The 21,046-nt window shown below is 60.0% G+C and overlaps 3 protein-coding genes across 5 annotated transcripts in view; 2 read left to right on the top strand and 1 right to left on the bottom strand.

Moving 5' to 3' along the window:
- Window positions 1–10,730, top strand: part of RAD9A (RAD9 checkpoint clamp component A) — a 53,290-nt gene extending 42,560 nt beyond the window's left edge. The window contains exons 1-11 of one of the 2 annotated variants that reach the window (XM_075545288.1): window positions 5,017–5,168; window positions 5,243–5,313; window positions 6,034–6,162; window positions 6,430–6,544; window positions 6,621–6,720; window positions 8,090–8,208; window positions 8,286–8,395; window positions 8,499–8,563; window positions 8,655–8,786; window positions 9,454–9,658; window positions 9,744–10,730. In XM_075545288.1, coding sequence (XP_075401403.1) covers window positions 5,135–5,168; window positions 5,243–5,313; window positions 6,034–6,162; window positions 6,430–6,544; window positions 6,621–6,720; window positions 8,090–8,208; window positions 8,286–8,395; window positions 8,499–8,563; window positions 8,655–8,786; window positions 9,454–9,658; window positions 9,744–9,839 — 1,176 coding nt within the window. In that variant the 5' untranslated portion in view covers window positions 5,017–5,134 and the 3' untranslated portion in view covers window positions 9,840–10,730. Of the gene's footprint in view, window positions 1–5,016; window positions 5,169–5,242; window positions 5,314–6,033; window positions 6,163–6,429; window positions 6,545–6,620; window positions 6,721–8,089; window positions 8,209–8,285; window positions 8,396–8,498; window positions 8,564–8,654; window positions 8,787–9,453; window positions 9,659–9,743 lie in introns of those variants that run through there. The other variant, XM_075545287.1, reaches the window with a different exon arrangement.
- Window positions 10,283–13,138, bottom strand: PPP1CA (protein phosphatase 1 catalytic subunit alpha). Its single transcript, XM_075545289.1, has 7 exons — window positions 12,990–13,138; window positions 12,414–12,545; window positions 12,076–12,306; window positions 11,471–11,575; window positions 11,011–11,234; window positions 10,797–10,931; window positions 10,283–10,715 (listed from the first exon to the last, which is right to left on the bottom strand). The coding sequence occupies exons 1-7, from the start codon at window positions 13,042–13,044 to the stop codon at window positions 10,605–10,607; spliced, it is 993 nt and encodes a 330-aa protein (XP_075401404.1). The 5' UTR covers window positions 13,045–13,138; the 3' UTR covers window positions 10,283–10,604.
- Window positions 13,139–14,324: 1,186 nt separating this feature from the next.
- Window positions 14,325–18,788, top strand: TBC1D10C (TBC1 domain family member 10C). 2 transcript variants are annotated; one of them, XM_075547992.1, is made up of 9 exons: window positions 14,325–14,564; window positions 15,239–15,338; window positions 15,578–15,685; window positions 15,773–15,879; window positions 16,018–16,132; window positions 16,543–16,608; window positions 16,711–16,900; window positions 17,584–17,738; window positions 18,378–18,788. In XM_075547992.1, exons 1-9 carry the CDS (start codon window positions 14,413–14,415, stop codon window positions 18,729–18,731), a joined length of 1,347 nt encoding a protein of 448 aa, XP_075404107.1. In that variant the 5' UTR covers window positions 14,325–14,412; the 3' UTR covers window positions 18,732–18,788. The 2 variants fall into 2 exon arrangements, with proteins under 2 accessions (XP_075404107.1, XP_075404106.1); XM_075547991.1 differs by having other exon boundaries at window positions 16,018–16,136; window positions 16,523–16,608.
- Window positions 18,789–21,046: the final 2,258 nt, after the last annotated feature.

Raw genomic sequence — 21,046 nt, 5'->3', positions numbered from 1 at the left:
ATGGGCACTCCCCTGCTGGGGGCCTGGTAACCGTGAACAAGAGTCCTTCTCACAGCAGGCTGTGGGGTGGGGAGTCTGCAATTACCTAGGTTCTACAAACCAGGAAGGAGCCCTGGGACCATAGTGGTTACAAGTTAGGCTGTGATCTGGAAGGTCAGCAGTTTGAGCCCACCTGTCCCAACCTGAAAACAAGACAGGGCCCTCTACTCCTGTAAACAGTTGCAGACTTGGAAACCCACAGGAGGCAGTTAATAGCTTGCCCTACAGCAGTGGTTCTCAACCTTCCTAATTCCTCGACCCTTTCAGACAGTTCCTCATGTGGTGCTGGCCCCCAACCATAACATTATTTTCGTTGCTACTTCATAACTGTCATTTTGCTACTGTTATAAATCTTCATGTAAATATCTAATATGCAGGATGTATTTTCATGGTTACAAATTGAACATAATTAAAGCATTGTGATTCATCACAAAAGCAATATGGAATTATATATTATGAACTATTTATTTCTTTTTTTTTTTGAACTATTTATTTCTAATGACAAATAAATGAAATTTTGTCTTGGAGCGTGGTGTAGCATGGTCACAGTCTTCACACTGGTAGGTGGGCGTGTTTGCATGTGGGCCGACCCACCTGGAGATGGGTAGAGGAGTGGTGTCTCAGTTCCTAAGACCATCGGAAATATGTATTGGTCTTAGGCGACCCCTATGAAAGGGGTCTCCACCCACAGATTGAAAACTGCTGTCCTACAGGGACGCTATGGGTCGGCATCGACTTGATGGCAGTGAGTTTGGTTTGGTTTTGATCGGAAACCAAGGTGCAGGGTTCAGACACTGAGTATCCATCTTCACACAGCTTGTACGTAATGGGATGGGCCCAGGGCCTCTCATCCCATCAGGCCCTTATGGGTTCAAGGCTTCCGGCCCCTCTGAATCACAGTGGCCAGGCATTCCTCTGGCTGTAGGGAGACATGCTGGGGACAGAGACGATGGGGCAGAACTTGCCTTCAGGGGCTGGTGGCAGCCTGCATGCCAGGAAGGCAGATGAGGGCTCAGCCCACATACTCCCACATGTACCATCTCCAGAGTGCAGGGTCTTTAGAGGGGGGTGGGGTGGCAGAGGACAGCTGTTGCCTCTGCCTTGGGGACAGGATCAGGGCACACCAGAGTAAACTCTCACCCCTCTGCCCTGGCAACACCCTAGCTAGATGGGACTGCATGGACCCCACTTAACTATCTTCACTGCCACCAATGCCCTCTCCTTAAGTTTGCTCCGTTTTGCCTCCTTCAGATGGTTCCCTCCTCCAGGAAGCCCTCCTGGGTGCCCTTCTCGGCTCTACCCAGCCACATGCTCCTTCCCAGTGGGGAATGTAAAGCAAAACCTGCTTATTATGACCTGGGTGCAGGTGTGTGACTGGCCCCCTTGGAGATCTGTCTGTTGTTGGCCTGATGCTTGAGTCATGGGGGTGAGTTCAGTTCCGGGCCTGCTGGAGGCTGGCTGGGGGCAGAGACCCCATGTCCCAGCAGTCTCTGACCAGTAAGCGTGGCCTTTCTTTAAAAAATGTTGAGTTTGGATGCAAGCGTGAGCGCACACACACACACACACACACACACACACACACAATCCAGAACTTTCTAATGTGATCACTTTCAGAGTGGCTAGCACTTTTGCCAAGAAAAGTGCAATTTTTCAGGTCCAGGCTGGTGATTTTCCCATGAGGCTGGCACTCAGGAGCCTAGGCCCTTTTTGCTCCTTTGTTTTTCCCCACGAGCCTGGCACAGAAGCAGCGTGGCAGTCAGAGGCCCAGCTCCTCACATAGTCCAGCCCAGCGCCCCTACAGAGACTTCGCCTGCAAGCCTCACGCCCTGCCTGCCTTCCTGCCCGCCTTTGCTCAAGTGGGCACTTTTCAGTGGCTGCCTGACAGTGGTCCCTCTGCCCCTCACCCAGCACTCCCTCTTCCCAGTCAGGTTTTTCCTTAGCCCCATAGCACTTACAGACGCCTCTGGCATTTCCTTGTGGGTTGAATTGCCCACATGAGCAGGGGCGTAGGGCCTGTATTCGATTTCCCAGGTCTAGAAAAGTCCATGCAACCTGTGCAGAATGAAGGGGTCATGGAGGTCCAGCCGGGGGGATTCCTGTGACTTCCCGCTGAACTAGTTGGCTGGTGGCCTTCAGAAATGCTGCCTGAGAGGAGGAAATTTCTCAGCAGATGTTTCAGCTGACAGGCACCATCCCTATTCCTCCAGTCTGTATCTGCCCTGATCCCACTCCCAGGCACACACACTTACCCACTGAGAGGTGGCCACCTTTAACGTAAGGACAGTGATCACTCAAACTCTGGGTTTGAAAGAATCCTGAAAAAGCATCTCTTGTAGCCCCTCACTTTGAGGAAACTCCCCACCAGTTCCTTTTGCTTAGCTCCATACCTAATCCCTCTCTTGGACCTATGGGGCTTTGTTGCTTCTGCCAAGTGCAAGTCTGGAGAGATTCTGATGCATTTCAGTACAGACAAGGGCTATTCTACACCTGTCCCCTTTGATCAGCACTCATCTGGTAACTCCTTGATGGAAACATTCAGAAACAATAGCAGGGCATTATCTACTTCCTGTGGTCTCCTGGTAATGGGCATGGTCCTTTATTGAGGCACCTAAACCTATAGTCCAGGCGTCCTCAAACTACGGCCTGCGGGCCACATGCGGCCTGCCATGGACATTTTTCTAACCTTCCCAGTGTTTTCGTCCCATTTGATTTTTTACTGCAAAATAAGATATGTGCAGTGTGCATAGGAATTTGTTCATAGTTTTTTTTTTAACTATAGTTCGGCCCTCAAATAGGTCTGAGGGACAGCGAACTGGCCCTGTTTAAAAAGTTTGAGGACCCCTGCTCTAGTCCATTTCCCCGTCTAGTTCTGAACTCTTCTCCTGCTGTCCTAGGTGGAGAGACCAATGACACCTTGGAGCACCACGTGAAAACTTCTAAGATCCCAGGCCTTCCTCCCAAAGTAGGAGGTAGAGCAGAAGCTCCCAAAACAACATGGGGCCATTGAGCTGTCAGGGCTCTCAGCAAACCGTAACTCTGTGCCATCACAGGGCAGCAGAGAGCCCCATCTTTTGCCATTACACCACGGGGACTCCTTGCTGACAGCACAGGCTAGGGAAAGAGAAGAAAGCAGCGCAGCCTGCAGCCTGCTGCCCACTTCCTGTCTCTCCTCCACAGTTGTCCCCACCCTCTTTCCACCAACAGAACCCAAAGTCATTGCATTCATGATTCTCTTCCTCCCTCGGCCCCCACATGGAAATCAGCTCCACCACCTCCACACCATTACCATTAAAGACCTATTTTGAGAACAGCTGGGACCCTGCGTGGAAGGCAAAGGAGGGGAGAGCTGTTTAGGTTTCAGTATTGGCCCCAGAGGGAGAGGGAGACACAGCTCTATAGAGTTCGTTTCTTTTTAAAAATTGCTTCGCTTTGCTTTCATAATCACAAACTTAACTCTGCTTTCCTCGTTTCTGTTTTTCTTTTAACAATTCACCTGCGTGCTGAGGCCTGCCAATCCACCCATTTCCACATGCACAATTTGGTGGCGTTGATGACAGTCTCTGTGGGACTCTTCGAGAGTCACCGGCACCTTCCAGAAGGTTGAGGAGCTCAGCAGGAGGCTGGAGCGGGCTGGCATCTCTGGTCCGGGTTTCAGCAGTGACTAGCTGGGTGGCTTTGTGCAAGTCCCTTTCTGTTACTGGGGCTGTTTTCTCATCTGTATAATGTCAATAAGGAGCCCTTGGATGTGAACCCCAAAGTCCCAAATTCACTGCTACCAACTCATAGTGACCTTATAGGACATGGCAAAACTGTCCCTGTGTTTCCGAAACTGTAACGCTTTACAGGAGGAGTCGAAGGTACCATCTTTTATCCCACTGCTGACTTTGCAGATCACAGCGCAACTCTTAGCCACTATGCCACCAGTGCTCTTGAACCAAAAGGTGGGTGGTGGTTCAAACCCACCAGCAGGAAAGGGATGGGGCAGTCTGCTTCTGTATAGATCGATAGTCTCAGGAATCCTATGGGCAGTTCTACTCCGTCCTGCAGGGTGTAGGAGTGAGAATCTACTGGCCAGTTTCAAATGAGACTGATGGGGAGTTGGGGTGGAGATGCCATCAGGCCCTTCCCAAGGGACACGCTGAAGCCTGGAAGGAGCCGGGAACTACAGCTTCCTCCTCCACAGCTCTAGGGAAAGGAGTGGGGGCTGGTGAGACAGGGGAGGAGTTGGGTGCAGGAAAGGCAGACAGGGCCCAGGGCTGGTGCACCACCCACCGCTTAAACTCCAACCCGCTGATGCTGTGGGGCAGTCGAGGTGGGGTCCCTTCCACTCCACACAGTGGCTTCTGCGGCAGGGGAAGAGAGACCTCGGGGGAGGGATGCTTCCTTTCCAGTGTCCTCATACTGGCGAATCGGCCTCCCACCTTGCCGGCAGCCCCCAGCACTGCCCCCACCCCGCCCGCAGCAGTCTGGAGCAAGCCCCGTGGCGCTGGGCTCTCGGGCTTCTCCGCTGCCCCTTTCGAAGCAGAGAATCTTCTTTCTTCCCGGGCCGCTGAAGTGTCGCCCCTGGAAGCCAGAATTGGGCAGCCACCGGCCAGCCCCGGCTCCTGCAGAAGGCCGCTGGCTCTTTTTGGAGAGCTGGTGGTGCCGAGCCCCCAGCCCACACTGGGACCGGACACTCTGGCTTCCACCTTGTGTCCTCCGATCTCAGCCAGTCTGGGGTCCCCGGGGGATCGCCTCGAGGCGCCGGTCGCCGAGCTCAGAGCTCGCTCAGTTGCGGCGTCCAGTACGCCGGCCTTAACGGCGGCATCCAGCGAGCAAGGATGGCAGGAGGGGGACCGCGGCGCTCCCGACCACGTGACCCCGGCCCGCGCCGCAGAGCAGGCCCGCGTCACGTGACGGCGAGGCTGGGCGCGTTTCTCACGTGACGGAGGTGCGCGCGCGCGGACCAATGGGGCGTCGGGGGCGGGGCCGGCGCAACGGCGGGAAGGGTGCCCAAGTTTCCGTGGAGGCCGGGGCCGGCCAGCGAGCCCTGCTGGGGAGGGACAGTCTCCGCGGCCCGGCCTGCAGGTCCAGGCCGGTGCGGTGGTAGGGCAGCATGAAGTGTCTGGTGACGGGCGGCAACGTGAAGGGTGAGTGCGGGCGACGGGGACATGTGGGACGGCCCGGGGCGGCAGCCTAACCCTTCTCCCGTCTCCTCCTGCAGTACTGGGCAAGGCGGTCCACTCCCTCTCCCGCATCGGGGACGAGCTCTACCTGGAGCCTTTGGAGGATGGGGTGAGGAGCTGCGTCTAGCTGCTGTGCCCCGGTCCTGTCGGTGGCAGTTCAGCCCACTTCGGAGTGCCTGCGGTGCATTGGGGGGTGACTGCACCCTGGTGGTGCCCTGGGCTATGCTTGGGCTGCTAACCACAAGGTCGGCAGTTTGAAAACACCAGCCAGTAAAGAGTGACCGTGGTGGAAATCCCCAGGGGCAGTTCTACCCTACTCTTGTAGGATCGCTATGAGTTGGGATCTCCTGGAAGACAGTGAGGTGGGAGTTTGGTTTTGATCCTTGGAGAAAGGCTGCGTCTAGAGGGAGTGGGGGGCTGGGGTACAGGCAGGATCAGGGAAGACTTCCCACGAAAGGACCAGGTGAAGTGAAGCTAGGGGATTTTGAGGTGCTGGTGGATGTGGGCCAGTCCTGTGTGGCTCAGCAGTCCCTGCTGATGATTACTAAGGCCGGCAGATTAGACCTATCCTGCGGCACAGAGCAAGAAAGGCCTGGCAATCAGCTCTGAAACAATTATGGCCAAGGAAACCCCATGCGTGCTACAGTTACTTTTACGCTGCACAGGGTGGCCAGGAGTCGGGCTGGGCCCCACAGCAGTAGGTTTGGCCAGTGTGCTGTGTGGGGAGGCCATCAGGGCAGCTGCGTGAGCAGAAGCAGCCCAGGGCACCCACTTGGGGCTGCCCCTGACTGGGCTCTGCTGTCCCCTCCCCCTGCTTCACCTGGCCCAGCTGTCCCTCCGGACCGTGAACTCCTCCCGCTCGGCCTATGCCTGCTTCCTCTTCGCCCCACTCTTCTTCCAGCAGTACCAGGTGGCCACCCCCGACCAGGACCCAGCCCGCTGCAAGGTGCTGATGAAGGTAAGGCCTCTCTGAAGAGACAGGAATGTCCACTTGCAGGGCCTCTGCTCTGGGCATCGGGCGCCAGTGGATGGGAAGGGAGACGGGTCCAGTGAAGACCTCCCCCAAGGGTAGCGGCTGACTGCTAAGGAAGTGAGGCTCTGCCCCTCCAGCCAAGAGAACAGCATGCCCCAAGGCATGGCAATGAAGGCCCCTGTCCAGGTTGGTGGGCTGGGCTGTGGGAGCTGTGGGCATCAGGTGCAGCCCCGGCTTGTGTGTCCTACCCAGTCGTTCCTGTCGGTCTTCCGCTCGCTGGCGATGCTGGAGAAGACCGTGGAAAAGTGCTGCATCTCTCTGAATGGTCGGAGCAGCCGCCTGGTGGTCCAGCTGCACTGCAAGTATGGTGAGTGAGCAGCGCTGCCCTGGGGGGCCAGGCCAGGGAAGTCGAGTGGCCTCTGAGACCCTCTCTGCCCACACAGGGGTAAGGAAGATCCATAACCTGTCCTTCCAGGACTGCGAGTCCCTGCAAGCCGTCTTCGACCCAGCTTCATGCTCCCATGTGCTCCGCGCCCCGGCCAGGTGAGCAGCCCACCTCAGCATGGCGCTCTGCCTCCTGCAGGTGCGGTTTCTGTTACACTAGAAGGGCAGCCGGGCTCTAGTCCTGGATGGCCGCTCAGGCGCTTGTCTGAGCAGAGGGTGCCTAGAGTCCCTCTACTTCCCCACTGTCTCTATAGCACTAGAGTACCCCCTACCCCTCAAGAGACTGACTGAGCTCTGATCTCCCTTCTGGAGGCCACCCCCTCCCTTAGTTGCTCAGGGTTTCAGGCCTGGTTATCCATGGGGGGGGGGCGGTCATCCCACTGGAGGGGGGCTCTCACAGACACCTGCCCTGACACTGGCCTCCTGGCATCCTCAGCACCACCAGACAGCTAGATGGGAGATTGTAGACCCAAGAGGGTGGCATGTTCTGGGAGAGGGAGTTGGTCTTTAGGGAGAGGGAGTTGGGCCCACAAGGAAGGCAGGTGGTCCCCTGGTGAGGACCAGCTGAGCGGGGAGTGGCCACGGTCCATTCATTTCTCTTGGTAGCCTGAGGACATGGGGACATAAAGGTCCAGGAGAGAGTTGCCTGCTCAGGACCCCCAGGAGAGAGAGAGGGAGGGGCAGGCTTCCCCTTCTGGTTGGAGTTTGCAGGAGGTTGGGAGCTCTCCTCTGAGGAAACCAGTGTTTCTCTTTTCCTCCTGCTCTCAGTTTGAAGCCCAGACAGAAGTAGAGTGAAATCAATAGCTGATCCCCTGATACCATCACCCCACCCCCATTTTGAGGCCAATGGCAGCTGTTAGTGCCTATGCAAATGTTGGTCAACATGTGTTCCTCAGGAGAAGGAGCCCTGCTAGGGTAGGGAGTTACCTGTGGGCTTGCTACCCACAAGGTCAGCAGCTGGGACCCACCAGCTGCTCTGCTTGTTTAAGATTCGCAGCCTGGGAGTCTGCAGTGTCACCAGGAATAAGAAATGACTCCATGGCCCGGAGTTTTGTGTGATTTCTCAAAGGCAGGAGTTTGGGGGTCTTTGTGGGGCAGTGACTCTCAACTTTCCTAATGCTGCATTGCAACCCTTTAATGCAGCTCATGTGGTGGTGACCCCCCAACCATGAAATTACTTTCGTCGCTACTTCATAACTAATTTTGCTACTGTTATGAAGCAGGCGACCCCTGTGAAAGGGTCATTTGACACTCACCCAAAGGGGTCTCGACCCACAGGTTGAGAACCCCTCTTCTGGGGGCTGCTGGCTGGGACTGCACAGGTGTGAGTTTCCCCTTCCCCTGGTGCCACCCCTGCATGCCAGGTGTGGCCTGCCTCGTTCAGCCCAGAGACCCCAAGCTGTTCATCCCGTGGCCCTGCCTTGGGTGCTGGCCAGCCTGGGTGTAACGCTGCCTCCTCCTCACTCAGGGTCCTGGGGGAGGCCGTCCTGCCCTTCCCCCCTGCTCTGGCTGAAGTGACACTGGGTGTTGTCCGGGGCCCCAGGGTGATCCTTCGCAGCTACCTGGAGGAAGAGGAGGCAGTGGCAGGTGAGGGAGCCGGCCTGGGGTGGGCGCAGTGCTGGGTTGGGGGCCGGGCCCAGCATCATCCTCTCCCGCCCCCACAGACGGTGCCCTCAGACCCATGGTGACCGAGATGAGCCTCCGAGAGGAGGACTTCCAGGAGCTGCAGGCCCAGGAAGGGGTGGCCATCACTTTCTGCCTTAAGGAATTCCGGGTAGGGGGTACCCCCGACCCACCCTTGCCTGGGTCTCCCTGCCTTGGCCCAGCTCCCCAGCTCAACCCCCCACACCATCCCTTTCCCATTTGCTTCCTTGCAGGGGCTTCTGAGTTTCGCTGAGTCCACAAATCTGTCTCTCAGCATTCACTTTGACGTGCCCGGCAGGTAAGTCCCACCTGGGGACCAGATGGGAGTGCTCTGGGGGCACCAGAGGCCGGCAGACTCTAAGCATCCTCGCTCGGTATCCCCTGCTCAGGCCGGCCATCTTCACCGTTGAAGACTCGCTGCTGGACGGCCACTTTGTCCTGGCCACGCTCTCAGAGCCGGACTTGCAGCCACAGGGCTTGGGCACCCGGCAGCAGCCAGCACCTCCACTTCAGGCTCCCAGGTGAGGGGCCCCCTCCCTCTACCCTGGCTGTGCACCCAGCCCAGCCCTGCCCCTCCCCATACTTCCTGGCAGGCCCCACAGCCTGGGCTCCCAGCTTCCAGCACTGCTGGTTCACATGGTCAGCTGTGCTCAGAGACCCCTCCCACCCAGGGAAGCCCCCCCTCCCCCGGCCCCCAGGCCAGGCTGCTTCCTTTACTGCTGGAGGGAGGCCTTCCTCTGCACCCCACCCAGGCTGAGGAAGGAGCTGGCTGCTGGAGGCAGGTGGGCTGGGAGGCTGAGCCCAGTGTGCAGCTTAGGCTGAGGAAATCTGGGCTGGCCCCTGGCCCGGCATGTCCCTGGGCCCCAGTGAGCTCCAGCTCTGCCCCCTGGGAAAGGGGCGGGTTTGAGCCCCCCCCCCTCCCTGTGGCCCAGCTGGCAGGGCTTGCTGTTCCCCTCCCCCAGCAGGCCCCAAGGCAGGCCTCTACCTGAACCCTGATCACACTGACTCTTCTCCCTCCCTCCAGGAAGCCTCCACTTAACCCCAGCTTCCTTTCCCTTCCCAGCAAATCAGGAAGCCATAAAACCAGCTCACCAGAGCTCAGGGGCGGGCCACAGCCCCCTGGAGCCCTGAAGGGGGGGGGGGGCCTGCCTCTAGCCTCCATTCTCTCTCTGCTTCTGGTGACTGCAGCAAGCCCCACCTGGACGACTTCACCAATGATGACATCGACTCGTTCATGATTGCCATGGAAACCACCGTGGGCAGCGACAGCGAGGGCTCCCGGGCACAGCTGCCCCCCTCCCTCTCCCCAGGAGCCCAGCCACCCCGTAGCCCAGGTTCAAACTCAGAGGAGGCCGAGCCCAGCACAGTGCCTGGGACCCCTCCACCAAAGAAGGTAGGGGGGTGCTGGAAGATGCGGGTGGCAGATGAAGGGAGGGGGACACCTCCAGAACTCATGGGCTTTTTTTTTCTTCTTCCAGTTCCGTTCGCTCTTCTTTGGCTCCATCTTGGCCCCCGCCTACTCCCCCCAGGGCCCCAGCCCTGTGCTGGCTGAAGACAGCGAGGGTGAGGGCTGAGATGGCCCCAAGAGGCCTTAGGAACCTGGACTAGGTCAAAGGCAGCTCTCCCCCCCACTGCTGGGCCATCTCCACCAGTTGTTGGGGTTGCCTGGAGCTTATCTTCTCTGACCCCAGCCAATCACGTGTGCTCCAGGCCCAGTGCTGAACAGTCTGAAAGCCCATGCCTTTAGTCACCAGGGCCCTCAGGCAAGGCCCAGTGGGACTGTGGCATAAGAACTCCATCCTCTATCCTGATGATGCCCCTGGCACACTCACACACCCTACACTCACACACTCTTTCCCTGCTTTCCTGACACCAGGGCCCTGGGTTGGCACTCAAACTGCCTCTGTGGTCTGTGTGTGTGGCCAGGGCCCAGGGCCCAGTGCCCGGCAAGGCTTCCCTCCCAGTGGCAGATGGCCTGCCAGGGCCAGGACAAGGGAGACAGAGGCCGAGGCAAGAATCCAGCTTTGATCTTTATTCAAGAGACCAGACGGCTCACCCCAGGATCCGGCTGCCAGTCCCGAGGGCCCAGTCTATGGGGCCTACAGCTTGGTGTGCCTGCCTTTACCCTGAGCTGCGGCCTCAGCCCCAGGCCCCGGCTGGAGCCCAGCAGGCGCAGGGAACCCTGGGGATCGGGCACTGCTATTGATTCATTAAAAAACAAAACAAAAAACAGATTGAGGCTCCAAGTTCCTGGGACAGGTAGGCCCAAGAGGCTGGCCTGCCCCCTGTGGCAGCGTGTCTCCATACAATCCAGCGTCTGGGTCAATCAAGTGCAGGGGCTACTTTTTGGCTTTGGCAGAATTGCGGGGTGGGGTGATAGGCCGGCCACCAGGGTTTAGGCCACTGAACTGCCCATATTTCCCCTTGTTCTTGTCGGCGGGCTTGAGGATCTACGGGAGACGGAACCAGTCAGGACGTCCACAGCAGGCCCACTCCAGCCCCTCAGGAAGAGCAAGCAGCCCCTCCCTCACCTGGAAGGAACACATGAGCGTCTCATCCACACTCATCATGGCTCCAGCATTATCAAACTCGCCGCAGTAGTTGGGGGCTGAAAAGAGTGTCACCAGCTGCCGCTTGGCAAAGAACTCGTAGCCGTCTTCCACCACCTAGGCAAAGGCAGGAGCAGTGAGCCTGGGCCCGCCCCTGCCCGCGCCACATGCTGCCTGCCCGCGCCCGCACGCCCACCTGGTGCGCCCGGCAGATGAGGTCCAGATCATGCTTGTGTAGGAACTTGGCCACCACCTCGGCCCCGAAGGTGAACGAGACGCCACGGTCGTTCTCGCCCCAGCCCTGTACGTCCTTGTCAGGGTCCGACCACAGCAGGTCACACAGCAGGCCCTGGTCAGGCACATCTGTGGGCCGCATGATGCGCCGGATCTGCTCCATGGACTGCAGGTCCGGCGACAGGCCTGCGGGGTGCAGGTGGCTCAGCACCACTAGGGAGGAGCGCCCCCCCTTCCTCATCCTCCCAGCCCTGGTTGCTCTGCGCCAGTAGGGCTGGGTAGGGGAGGGTATCCCAGTCTCTGAAGATGGGAGAGGCAAACACCACCACACTGAAGTGCAGCCCAAGAGTTGGGCACTAAGGACTTCCTGGAAGAAGTGGCATCTCACAACCGGGTCCAATGCCCAGGCAGCCAGGTCTCACCTCCGTGGCAGCAGAAGATCTTCTCGTCCACAATGGCTGCGATGGGCAGGCAGTTGAAGCAATCGGTGAAAGTTTTCCAGAGTTTGATGTTGTAGCGCCTCTTGCCTGTGTGGAAGAAAGGCCCAGTATTCAGGAGGCTCTCTACCATGCCCCACCCCCCCAGCCTGGATCTCTGCCCCCGCCTCAAATGGCAATGGTGTGGGGCATCTAAAAGGTGTGTCCCTGCCCACACTCTCCTGGGATGTAGTTCTAAAGCAAGAGTTTCCCTAAGACCCCTGGAGTTCCATCCAGGACCTCAGGGTTGGAGCATCCCCTCCACACCTGCTTCACGCAGCACCAAAGGCAAGACCCATTCTAAGCCAGCCCAGCTCCTGGCCAACAGAGACCCAGCCCAGACAGGCTTCCACACCCTCAGGTAATGTCATGAGCCAAGCAGAGCTCCCAGGAAAAGCACTGGAACTGGTTCTACCAGCGACCCTTCACCAAGCCCCTCCTGAGTCCCCTCCAGACCTGCCCTACCCCTGGCCCTGCCTGCCCAGGAGTGCAGTCTAGCGGGCGTGAGGGTCCCACGCAACAGAGGGGAGGGGGCAGGAGGGCCCACTGACACTCATCGTAGAAGCCATAGATGCGGTTGATGCTGGCACACTCGTGGTTCCCCCGAAGCAGGAAGAAGTTCTCTGGGTACTTGATTTTGTAAGCCAGCAGCAGGCAGATGGTCTCCAGCGACTGCTTGCCCCGGTCCACATAGTCGCCCAGGAAGAGGTAGTTGCTCTCTGGGGGGAAGCCGCCGTACTCAAACAGCCGCAGAAGGTCGTAGTATTGGCCGTGGATGTCACCTGTGACCCAGGGAATTGGGTCAATGCCAGGTACGGGGGCCGGGATGAGACCCCAAGAGGAGGGACCCAGGAGCACGTGGGCGCAGTGCCACTGCAAGGGGGCTCACCGCATATCTTCAGAGGGGCTTCCAGCTCCAGGAGGATGGGTTGGCTCAGGAAGATCTCCCGAGACTTGAGGCACAGACCTCGGATCTCGTTCTCCGTCAGTTGGACATTCTTTCCGGGGCGAGAGCCTTGCACTGGGGACAACAGGGGGCTCAGGACCCTATCCCGTCAGGCAGGAGAGTGGGCGACAACGACAGCCCCAGGGGACCCCCTGCTAGTCGGGAGCAGTTGTTGCTGAGTCTCCCGGGCACCTCCGTCTTAAGCCCCTCAAGGCAGTCCCTCAGAGCGCACAAGGCCCTCCAACGGGGGCTGATGTGCGCCGGGCCGCCACCCAGTATCTCCGAATGCAGGACCCCTCCCCGAGCTAGGCGTCTCAGGCCCCTCCCGCGCCGGAGACCCCTGCCCCTCCCTCGAGCGCCCCAGAGTCGGGGGCAGCAGGGACCCGGGGGCCGTCCCCGCCCAGGATTCCGCTGGCCCCGAGCTCGGAGGCCCGCCCGCGCGCCACTTCCGGGCCGGGCAAGGGGCCAGCGCGCGGCGGTGGGCGCGGTCCGGCGCGGCCTGGAGCGGTCCCGGCCCACCTTCTAGCAAGCGCCCGATGATCGAGTCCAAGTTGAGTTTCTCTGTGTCGGACATGGCGGCCCTGCCGCTCCGGCCCTGCACCTCGGGGCCCGCTCCTGCCGCCCGCCCTCCCGCTGCCTCCTTCCGGCCAGGCGCTGCTTCCGCCTGCCCGGTCCGCCCCCGCGCTCCGCCCGGCCCCGCCCCAACTCCGCCCGCTCGCCCCGCCGGCGCCCGCTCGCTCTAGCGCCCCCGCCGGACGGGAGGCCGGGCCTCGGGGGCGGGGCCGGGGCGGGCCCTCGGTGCCCCGCCCCGATGGGCGTGGTCTGGGACCCGAAAGGTTGTCGAAGTTGTTTTTCTCGCACCATGACTAAACAGCCCTTGCCGCCGCTGCCCAGCGAGGGAAGTTGACGAGGACGTGGGCATATCCGCGACAGAACCGACCCAGCCCTGTGCGCCTCCCCAAGGGCGGCAGGTTAAGTCCCCGAAGTGCAAACAACGTGGAAACTCAGACTGAGCTAGCTAGGGTCTGCTTGACAAGGAGGGTCCCATCCCCTGAGGCTCCCTGACCCTAAAGACCACGTGTCCCCGACCCTGGAGCCCACGCTGAGCCTCACGGGGACCAGGGTGACGGCGGCTAACTGGACATTTCCAGATATGGAGAAATCCCTTGTGAGCTGCACAGTTAGACCACGCATACCCTCGTGGTTGCAATTTGGGCTACTAACCGCAGAGTCAGCTGTTCAAACCACAGGTGGCTCTGTGGGAGAAGAGGCTTTCTACTCCCCACAAGAGTTGCTGTCTTGGAAACCCACATAGGGAATTCTATGAGGGTCCTATAGGGTCACTGTGAGTTGGAATACACTCAATGGCAGTGGGTTGGTCTTTTTAGTTTGTTTGGCATTAAACGCCTACTTTGCAGTACTTCTTACTGCAACCACGACTTGAGTGTCTTCCTGCCGAAACCTCAAAGCTGACTGTGCCTGACCTCTAGCAGCCCCATCCCATCCGACAGGGGCCCTGCTCTGCCTGCTGCAGAAGGGAGGTTGGGAGGGGCTGGGGCTCAGGGGCACTAGGGCAACCAGGAAGAGCCTCAGAAAGGAAGGGTGACCCCCCCCACACACACACACCCTGGGGAGGGGCCCCCAGTGGGCGGCTGCTGCTGAGGTTGAGGAGGAAGTGAGAGGGGGAGGTGAGGTGGAGCCTAGAGGTGCAGCGGCAGGGCCCAGGGCTGGGACTGTGGACAGGGGTCAGGCCTTTCTGCTATTTCAGGGTCTAGCTCCCCACCTGTGAAAAAGAGGGGACAGTGGGGCCGTGGTGAGATACCCTGAGACCTACCCCCAACCCAGACCCTGGGGCTGGGGCCTGGCTGGCTGGGAACCTGGGTCCCAGCCTGACCTGGTCCTTCCGCGTCTTGCAGCCCCTGGCATCTGGGGTGGGGGCGCCATGGCCCAGGCCCTGGGGGAGGACTTGGTGCAGCCTTCTGAGTTGCAGGATGACTCCAGTTCTTTGGGGTCCGACTCGGAACTGTGTGGGCCCAGCCCATATCGCCAAGCAGACCGTTACGGCTTCATAGGGAGCAGCTCGGCAGAACCAGGGTAAGTTGGTGGGATGTGGGGGGCCAGGTTGAAGATAGGGTCTGAGGGCTGAATTCTGCGGTGCGGTCTAAAAACAAGCATCCTGGGAGGAGCTGGAAGGCAGGCAGGAGATCCAGGCACAGCACCTTTTCTTCACGCTTCTGTGGAGCCTGATGTTGGGAATGGCTGGGGATGGTGGTGGGGGTGGGTGGACCTTTCTGCCTTGTGTACCCCCACACCCTCCATTGGACTGAGCATCCTTCCCCTTTGACCTCTGGCCTGGGAACTCCAGGTCCAAACCATAGAACCGACAACCTCTCCCTCCACCTCGGCCTGAATGTGCAGGCAGGAAACCCAGTGCAGAGACAGACAGACACCCACTTGAGGTCACACAGCCGATCGATCCGAGACCTACCCTCTCAAACTCAGGACTCTTTATCTGACAATTCAGGGCTCTATTCAACTATCTTCCCCTGTGACTCATCTGCCCCTAGTCCTGGGGGTGGGGGGGAATAGCAGGGAAAGCTAGCCCACCCCTCCCCCAATAGACATCCCCACCCCCAGTTTAATCTCTCCTGCGGAAGCCCACATCAGAGCCACATCCTTTTCTGTCCCCATGACAACCGCTGGCAAGGGCCAGGCTTACCCAGGTAGCACAGTGGGTGGTAGATGCCTGGATCTCCCTGTGCCCCCAGCCCAGGTCACCCCTCTGCGGACCTGATCCGCCAGCGGGAGATGAAGTGGGTGGAGATGACCCTGCACTGGGAGAAGACCATGGCGCGGCGCTACAAGAAGGTGAGAGGGAGAGGGCTGCCACACAGGCCTCCTGGGGCAAGACCCTCTGCCTCGGTCGGTCACTCTGGCTTCCCACAGCAGTGCCCCATCCTGGGAGCCTGGGCCTCCTGCCTTTGCCCCCCACCTCCCAAAGCAGCCCTTTGCCCACACTCAGCTATACAGGGGGTGGAGGTGGGGGTCAGCCACTGGGGCAGCTGAGGCCAGCTTACCTGGCCTGTGAACCTGGGCCCCTCTGGCAGGTGAAGATACAGTGCAGGAAAGGTATCCCTTCGGCCTTGCGGGCCCGCTGCTGGCCCCTGCTGTGCGGGGCCCACGTGTGTCAGGAGAACCACCCCGGGACCTATCAGGTGAGCGGTGTGGCCAGGGGCCCTGCCTCCCCATCCCAAAGCCCCCGTCTGAGCTCTCACGCCTGTTCCCCTTCCCACCGCCCCCAGGAGCTGGCCTCTGCCCCCGGGGACCCTCAGTGGATGGAGACCATCGGGAGGGACCTGCACCGTCAGTTTCCCTTGCACGAGATGTTTGTGTCACCCCAGGGCCACGGGTACGAGCCCATGATGGCCAGGGGTCCTACCTGCCAACCCAGTCCAGCATTTCAGGGGAACTGGACAGGGGGCCTGGGGGAGGGGGAGGGGAGGGGAGGGGGCCTGGGAAGCAGCCCTAATGGGGTGTCCCGGCACAGGCAGCAGGGGCTTCTGCAGGTTCTCAAGGCATACACGCTGTACCGACCGGAGCAGGGCTACTGCCAGGCCCAGGGCCCTGTGGCCTCTGTGCTGCTCATGCATCTGCCCCCTGAGGTGAGTGACCGACCGGGAACTCTGGCCACAGGGACCTGGGATTCTGTCCTGGTGCCCATGACCACAAATTTCAGGGACCTTTCGTCCCAATGACCTTGAGCCCCAGGAACCTAGGGTCCTTGACCCCTGACCCTTCCCCTGGTGACCCAGGAGTCTGACCATTATCACCTTGACCTTCTGAAACCTACTTCTGAACCCTGTAACCATGACCCCTGACCCCAGGAATGCAAGACTTGAACTTTGAGGTCCTTCCAGCCTTAGCCACCTGGCACCCTCGAGGTCAGCCCCCTGTACCGCCCTCAGGCCCCTGACCAAATGCCCTGGCACTGAGGGGGATCCGGGGGGCCCTGAGGCCCTGTCCTGGGTTCCTCTTCAGGTGGGCACTTATAGCCTGGCCTCCCGTTCCACAGGAGGCCTTCTGGTGCCTGGTGCAGATCTGCGAGGTCTACCTGCCAGGCTACTACGGGCCTCACATGGTGAGAGGTGGGATGCAGGGTAGATTGGAGAGAGGGCTGGGGCAGGCTGGAGGGGGCAGCAGAGTCCTGATAACGGACTTCGGGGGATGGGGTGGTCTGCAGGAGGCAGTGCAGCTGGATGCCCAGGTGTTTTCGGCCCTGCTGCGAAGGCTGCTCCCTCGGGTGCACAAGCACCTGCAGCAGGTGGGCGTCGGGCCCCTGCTCTACCTGCCCGAGTGGTTCCTGTGCCTCTTCGCCCGCTCCCTGCCCTTCCCCACGGTGCTGCGCATCTGGGATGCGTTCCTCAGCGAGGGTGAGTGGGCCCCGTGGTGGGGGGTCTCAGGGTGCACACGGCGAGGGTCATCACAGCCCTACTCAGACCCCTGTGGGCCTCAAACCCTGGGGCCAGCTGGGAGGAAGGTGGTGGTGGTGGGTGGGACACAACTCATCCACTGGGCTCACCGGTTCCACCTCCCTGACCCCGGTGGCCATGGACGAGACAGTGGGGGGTGGGACGGGCAGCTGAGGCCTGGTGGGTGGGCTGAACTGATCTCTGACCACCGTCGCCATGCCCTGACACAGGCTCCGATGACAAGGGCACTGGCGGTCATAGTTGTCATCAGGCCTCGATGGTTTCCTGGTTGCTGTCCCCAGCAGATCAGAGGCTTGCTGAGGGGCCTGGACTTAGGTCATACATGTGCACCTGAGAATGAGTGTGCGTGTGAGTATGAGTGAGCATGAGTGCGTCCCTGTGTACGTACGTGTGCAGCCAGTGAAGACTTGCAGGTGGCCAGCAGCTCTGGCTCCCGGTAGGTGATGCTCAGGAGCGTCCCAGGCGCCATACAGGGACTGTGTCCTCTAATTGCAGCCCAAGCCCGTTCTCTCTCCTGGCCTGCGTGGGGGCCTCACTGCAGGCAGGCAGGTGAGAGGGGCCTGCTGAGGGCAGGCTGGGGTGCAGGAGGAGGGGCTCTGCCTGATGGAGCCTCTGGCCTGCAGGTGTGAAGGTGTTGTTCCGCGTGGGGTTGACTTTGGTGCGCCTGGCGCTGGGCACTGCTGAGCAGCGCCAGGCCTGCCCGGGGCTCCTGGAGACCCTGGGCACCCTCCGGACCATCCCCCAGACCCAACTGCAGGAGGAAGCCTTCATGGTCCAGGTGGGTGCCCTGCCTGCCCTGTGCAATGCCCTAACTCAGTGGTTCTCAACCTGTGGGTCGGGACCCCTTTGGGTGGGGGAGTGTCTAATGACCCTTACACAGGGGTCACCTAAGACCATCAGAAAACACAAATATTTCACAATATATCATTACATCTTGTTTTGTGATGAATCACTATGCTTTAATTACGTTCTATTTGTAACCATGAAAATACATCCTGCAGATCAGATTCATAACAGTAGCTAAATGACAGCTATGAAGTAGCAACAGAAATGGTTTTATAGTTGGGGGTCACCACCACATGAGGACCTTATGAAAGGGTCCAGGCATTAGGAAGGTTGAGAACCACTGCCCTAACTTGTGATACAACCGGGGAAACGGAGTCACTGACCCAACAGGAAACCAGAGCAAGGCCCTGGCTCTTCTTCTGTCCCCTGAGCTGCAGGGATGTGAAAGTCCCAGGCCCCGAGTGGCTTTCTGCAGCAGCTCCCCCATCCCTGTCGCCTGTCAGCCCCTCAGCCTCAGCCACTTCCTGGGCCTGTGTTCTGCAGGGCCCCCTGAGGGCCCCCTAGCTTCCTGCCCATCCCTGCCCCCTTCCTCCCCCTGCCTGGGCAAACTCAGGACCAGCCTCTCCCATAGGTGCACAGTGTGGCCCTGACTGAGCGCGACCTGCAGCGTGAGATCCGGACCCAGCTGGACCAGCTGCCCACCACAGCTCCGGGACCCCCACCCCAGCCGAAGGCCCGCCTCGCAGGGGCCTCCGCCATCTTCGAGATCCAGCAGCTGGCCAGGGTACAGGGGGGGACCAGACCCAGCCTCGAGGTGCCCCGCATCGTGGTACAGCCCCCGGAGGAGGCCAGGACACCTCGACGCAAGCCCCAGACCCGTGGCAAGACCTTCCACGGGCTCCTGACTCGGGTCCGGGGGCCCCCTCTGGAGGGCCCCCCCAGGGCCCATCGGGGCTCCTCTTCTTTTCTGGACACCCGATTCTGAGGGCCCCGTGGACTCTGAGCCCCAGCCCTTGGGACTGAGCGGCCGGCCCCAGAGTGCCCAATGTACTCTACAGGAGCCAGTGTTTCCCCCCAACTCCCTTCCCAGCCAGGCGGGGCCCCCATGTCACAGACAGAGTCATTCCCATTCCTGTGCCAGGCACAAGGGTGAAGAAGGTGACAGGGTGGGGCTTGCTGGGACCAGAGCCATCTGCCCATGGAGTGGCCCTGGTGCCCCTGCACACGTGGGCAGTAGCAGGAGGGGAGCCGATTGGACTCCCGGCATCTGGAATAAAGTCTGACCAAGCAGAGCCTGCAGTTGAATCAAATGCCCCCCCTCCCCACCACCGGCACCCAGTGCTGCCTGCTGCCCTTTCCCCTCCCCCTGCAGCTCCACCCTCCCTGGCTGGGCCTGGTCCCCACCCAGGGCTACCAGGAGACCGCCCAGTGGCTTCTGGGAAGGTGTTTACTAGAGCCTTGCCCAGCCTCTGGGACAGGTAGAGCTGTCCTACCTGTCTCAGGAGGGCTCCCCAAGTGCATGCTGGGCTCAGGAGAAGAGCCACAGTCCCTGCTCTGCTTCTCCTTGCCCCCCAGGCTGGTCCAGGGCCCCCCAGGGATAGGGGGCTCTAGCCCAAGTCCACACCCCCACCCATGGGTCTGATCCCGCCTCTCTGACGGAGCCAGGCAGGAACAAAAGTCCAGTGTGCCCCAGACAAAGGAGAAAGGTCCCGCCGGCCCCTGCCCCCTCCCTCAGCTCTGCTGCACCCCCTCGGGACCGCCACCATGGAAACCCCCTCCCACACTCACTAATTGCCTCCGTGGGGGCCTGGGCCAGGAGCCATGGGCAGAACAACAAGCTCCTGTCCCTGCAGTGCCCACTGTCCCTGCCTCCCAAGGAGACCCTCTCCAGCAGGTAGGGTCCCACCGTCAGGGACAGACTCCACTGGGTGGAGTGCTCATCAGAAATGTCCCAGTGCCCCAGGATTGTCCCCGTTGGAAGACAGAAGACAGGGAGTCTTCTGGGGACTGTGCCCCCAGGCTCTCAGAAGACACTGATGACTGTCATGCCAGCCTACTCACTCCTGAGGGGCCCATAGCCTGGAGGCGATTGGGCAGCGAGAGGATCTACCCTGACTGCAGGGAAGCAGCTGAGAAGCCTAGCCCAGGAGGGGATGGACCTGGGCAGTGCCTCAAGTCCCTTGGCCGACCCTCCCACCCAGAAGCCCCCTCTCCCACCCTCCTGAGGGACTTTCCTCTTTCTTCTCCCACCTGCAGCTTTACACCTGAAGCTGCATGGCCAGCAGCTGGGCCCTGGGGGCTCCAGAGCCTCTCTTTACTCCCCCCAAACCCTCCTGGGGTCCAAACCCAAGCCCAAACTCACTGCCATCAAACCCATCCCAACTCACAGCGACCTATAGGGCAGCATCAAACTGCCCTGTGGGTTTCCAAGACCGTAACTCTTTACATGAGCAGACAGCCTCGTCTCTCTCCCGTGAAGCAGCTCGTGGTTTTGAACTGCTATTATTCAGCCCAACTCATAACCCACTAAGTCTCCTGGGCTTCTACCACGGGGTACCCACTGTTTAACAAAAATTGCTTCCCTGCAGTTCACTCAACCTTTCTCAGACACCCCCACCCCCACAGACCCATCTGCTGGAGGCCCTGGGAGCTGTCATAGAGAAAGGGGGGCTCTAAGTCGGGGACCATAGTAGGGTACTGGCCACAGCACAGCCCTTCCTGCTCCTCCGCTGTAGGGGGAGTCGATGGCACTCGGGGCACAGTTGGGGAGTTGGGGGACTTGTCCCTGCAGTTAACCTCTCAGTGCTCATCCCTTAGGCCCCCCCCCCCAGCCGCACCCCACCCCCTGCTGGAGAGTAGTGGCTAGAGAACTTGTTAGTCATAGGCTGTGCCTGACCATGTGGCTACAAAGGGGGCTTTGGGGATAGTGGGTCACTGGGTGCAGATCCTAACTAAGGGCAGGTGGTCTCCAACAGAGCCCCTGCTTCTGGGTGCCAATGGAGCTGAGACAGGAATCCTAGTGGTGTCGTGGTTACATGTCAGGGTGCTGACCACAAAGTCAGCAGTTTGAAACCACTGGTTGCTCTCGGGAGGCAAGATGAGGCTTTCTACTCCCATAAGGAGATACAGTCTCAGAAACCCACAGGGGCAGCTCTAACCTGTCCTACAGGGTCACTGTGAGTTGGGATGGACTTGAGAAGGCAGTGGCTGGGGACTGAGACTCTGTCTCTGGAAGCTTCTTCTGGGCAGGTCCCCTCCTAGGCTCTCTGTGGGGCGCCTGAGCCGAAGGGTCAGGCTGGA

The sequence above is a fragment of the Tenrec ecaudatus genome, chromosome 4, assembly GCF_050624435.1.
Source record: "Tenrec ecaudatus isolate mTenEca1 chromosome 4, mTenEca1.hap1, whole genome shotgun sequence".
Taxonomy (NCBI): Eukaryota; Metazoa; Chordata; class Mammalia; order Afrosoricida; family Tenrecidae; genus Tenrec; species Tenrec ecaudatus.
The sequence above is the reverse complement of the archived record's forward strand: the minus strand, read 5'-3'. Positions and strand labels throughout refer to the sequence as shown.

Excerpts from the sequence above, each read along its gene's own strand:
- PPP1CA (XM_075545289.1), bottom strand. The coding sequence starts at position 13,044 with ATGTCCGACACAGAGAAACTCAACTTGGACTCGATCATCGGGCGCTTG. Across the intron at positions 12,546-12,989 it reads CATCGGGCGCTTGCTAGAAG|TGCAAGGCTCTCGCCCCGGA; the intron begins GTGGGCCGGGAC and ends TGTTGTCCCCAG. Across the intron at positions 11,576-12,075 it reads CTATGGCTTCTACGATGAGT|GCAAGAGGCGCTACAACATC; the intron begins GTCAGTGGGCCC and ends TCTTCCACACAG.
- TBC1D10C (XM_075547991.1), top strand. The coding sequence starts at position 14,413 with ATGGCCCAGGCCCTGGGGGAGGACTTGGTGCAGCCTTCTGAGTTGCAG. Across the intron at positions 16,901-17,583 it reads GGATGCGTTCCTCAGCGAGG|GTGTGAAGGTGTTGTTCCGC; the intron begins GTGAGTGGGCCC and ends TCTGGCCTGCAG. Across the intron at positions 17,739-18,377 it reads AGGAAGCCTTCATGGTCCAG|GTGCACAGTGTGGCCCTGAC; the intron begins GTGGGTGCCCTG and ends CCTCTCCCATAG.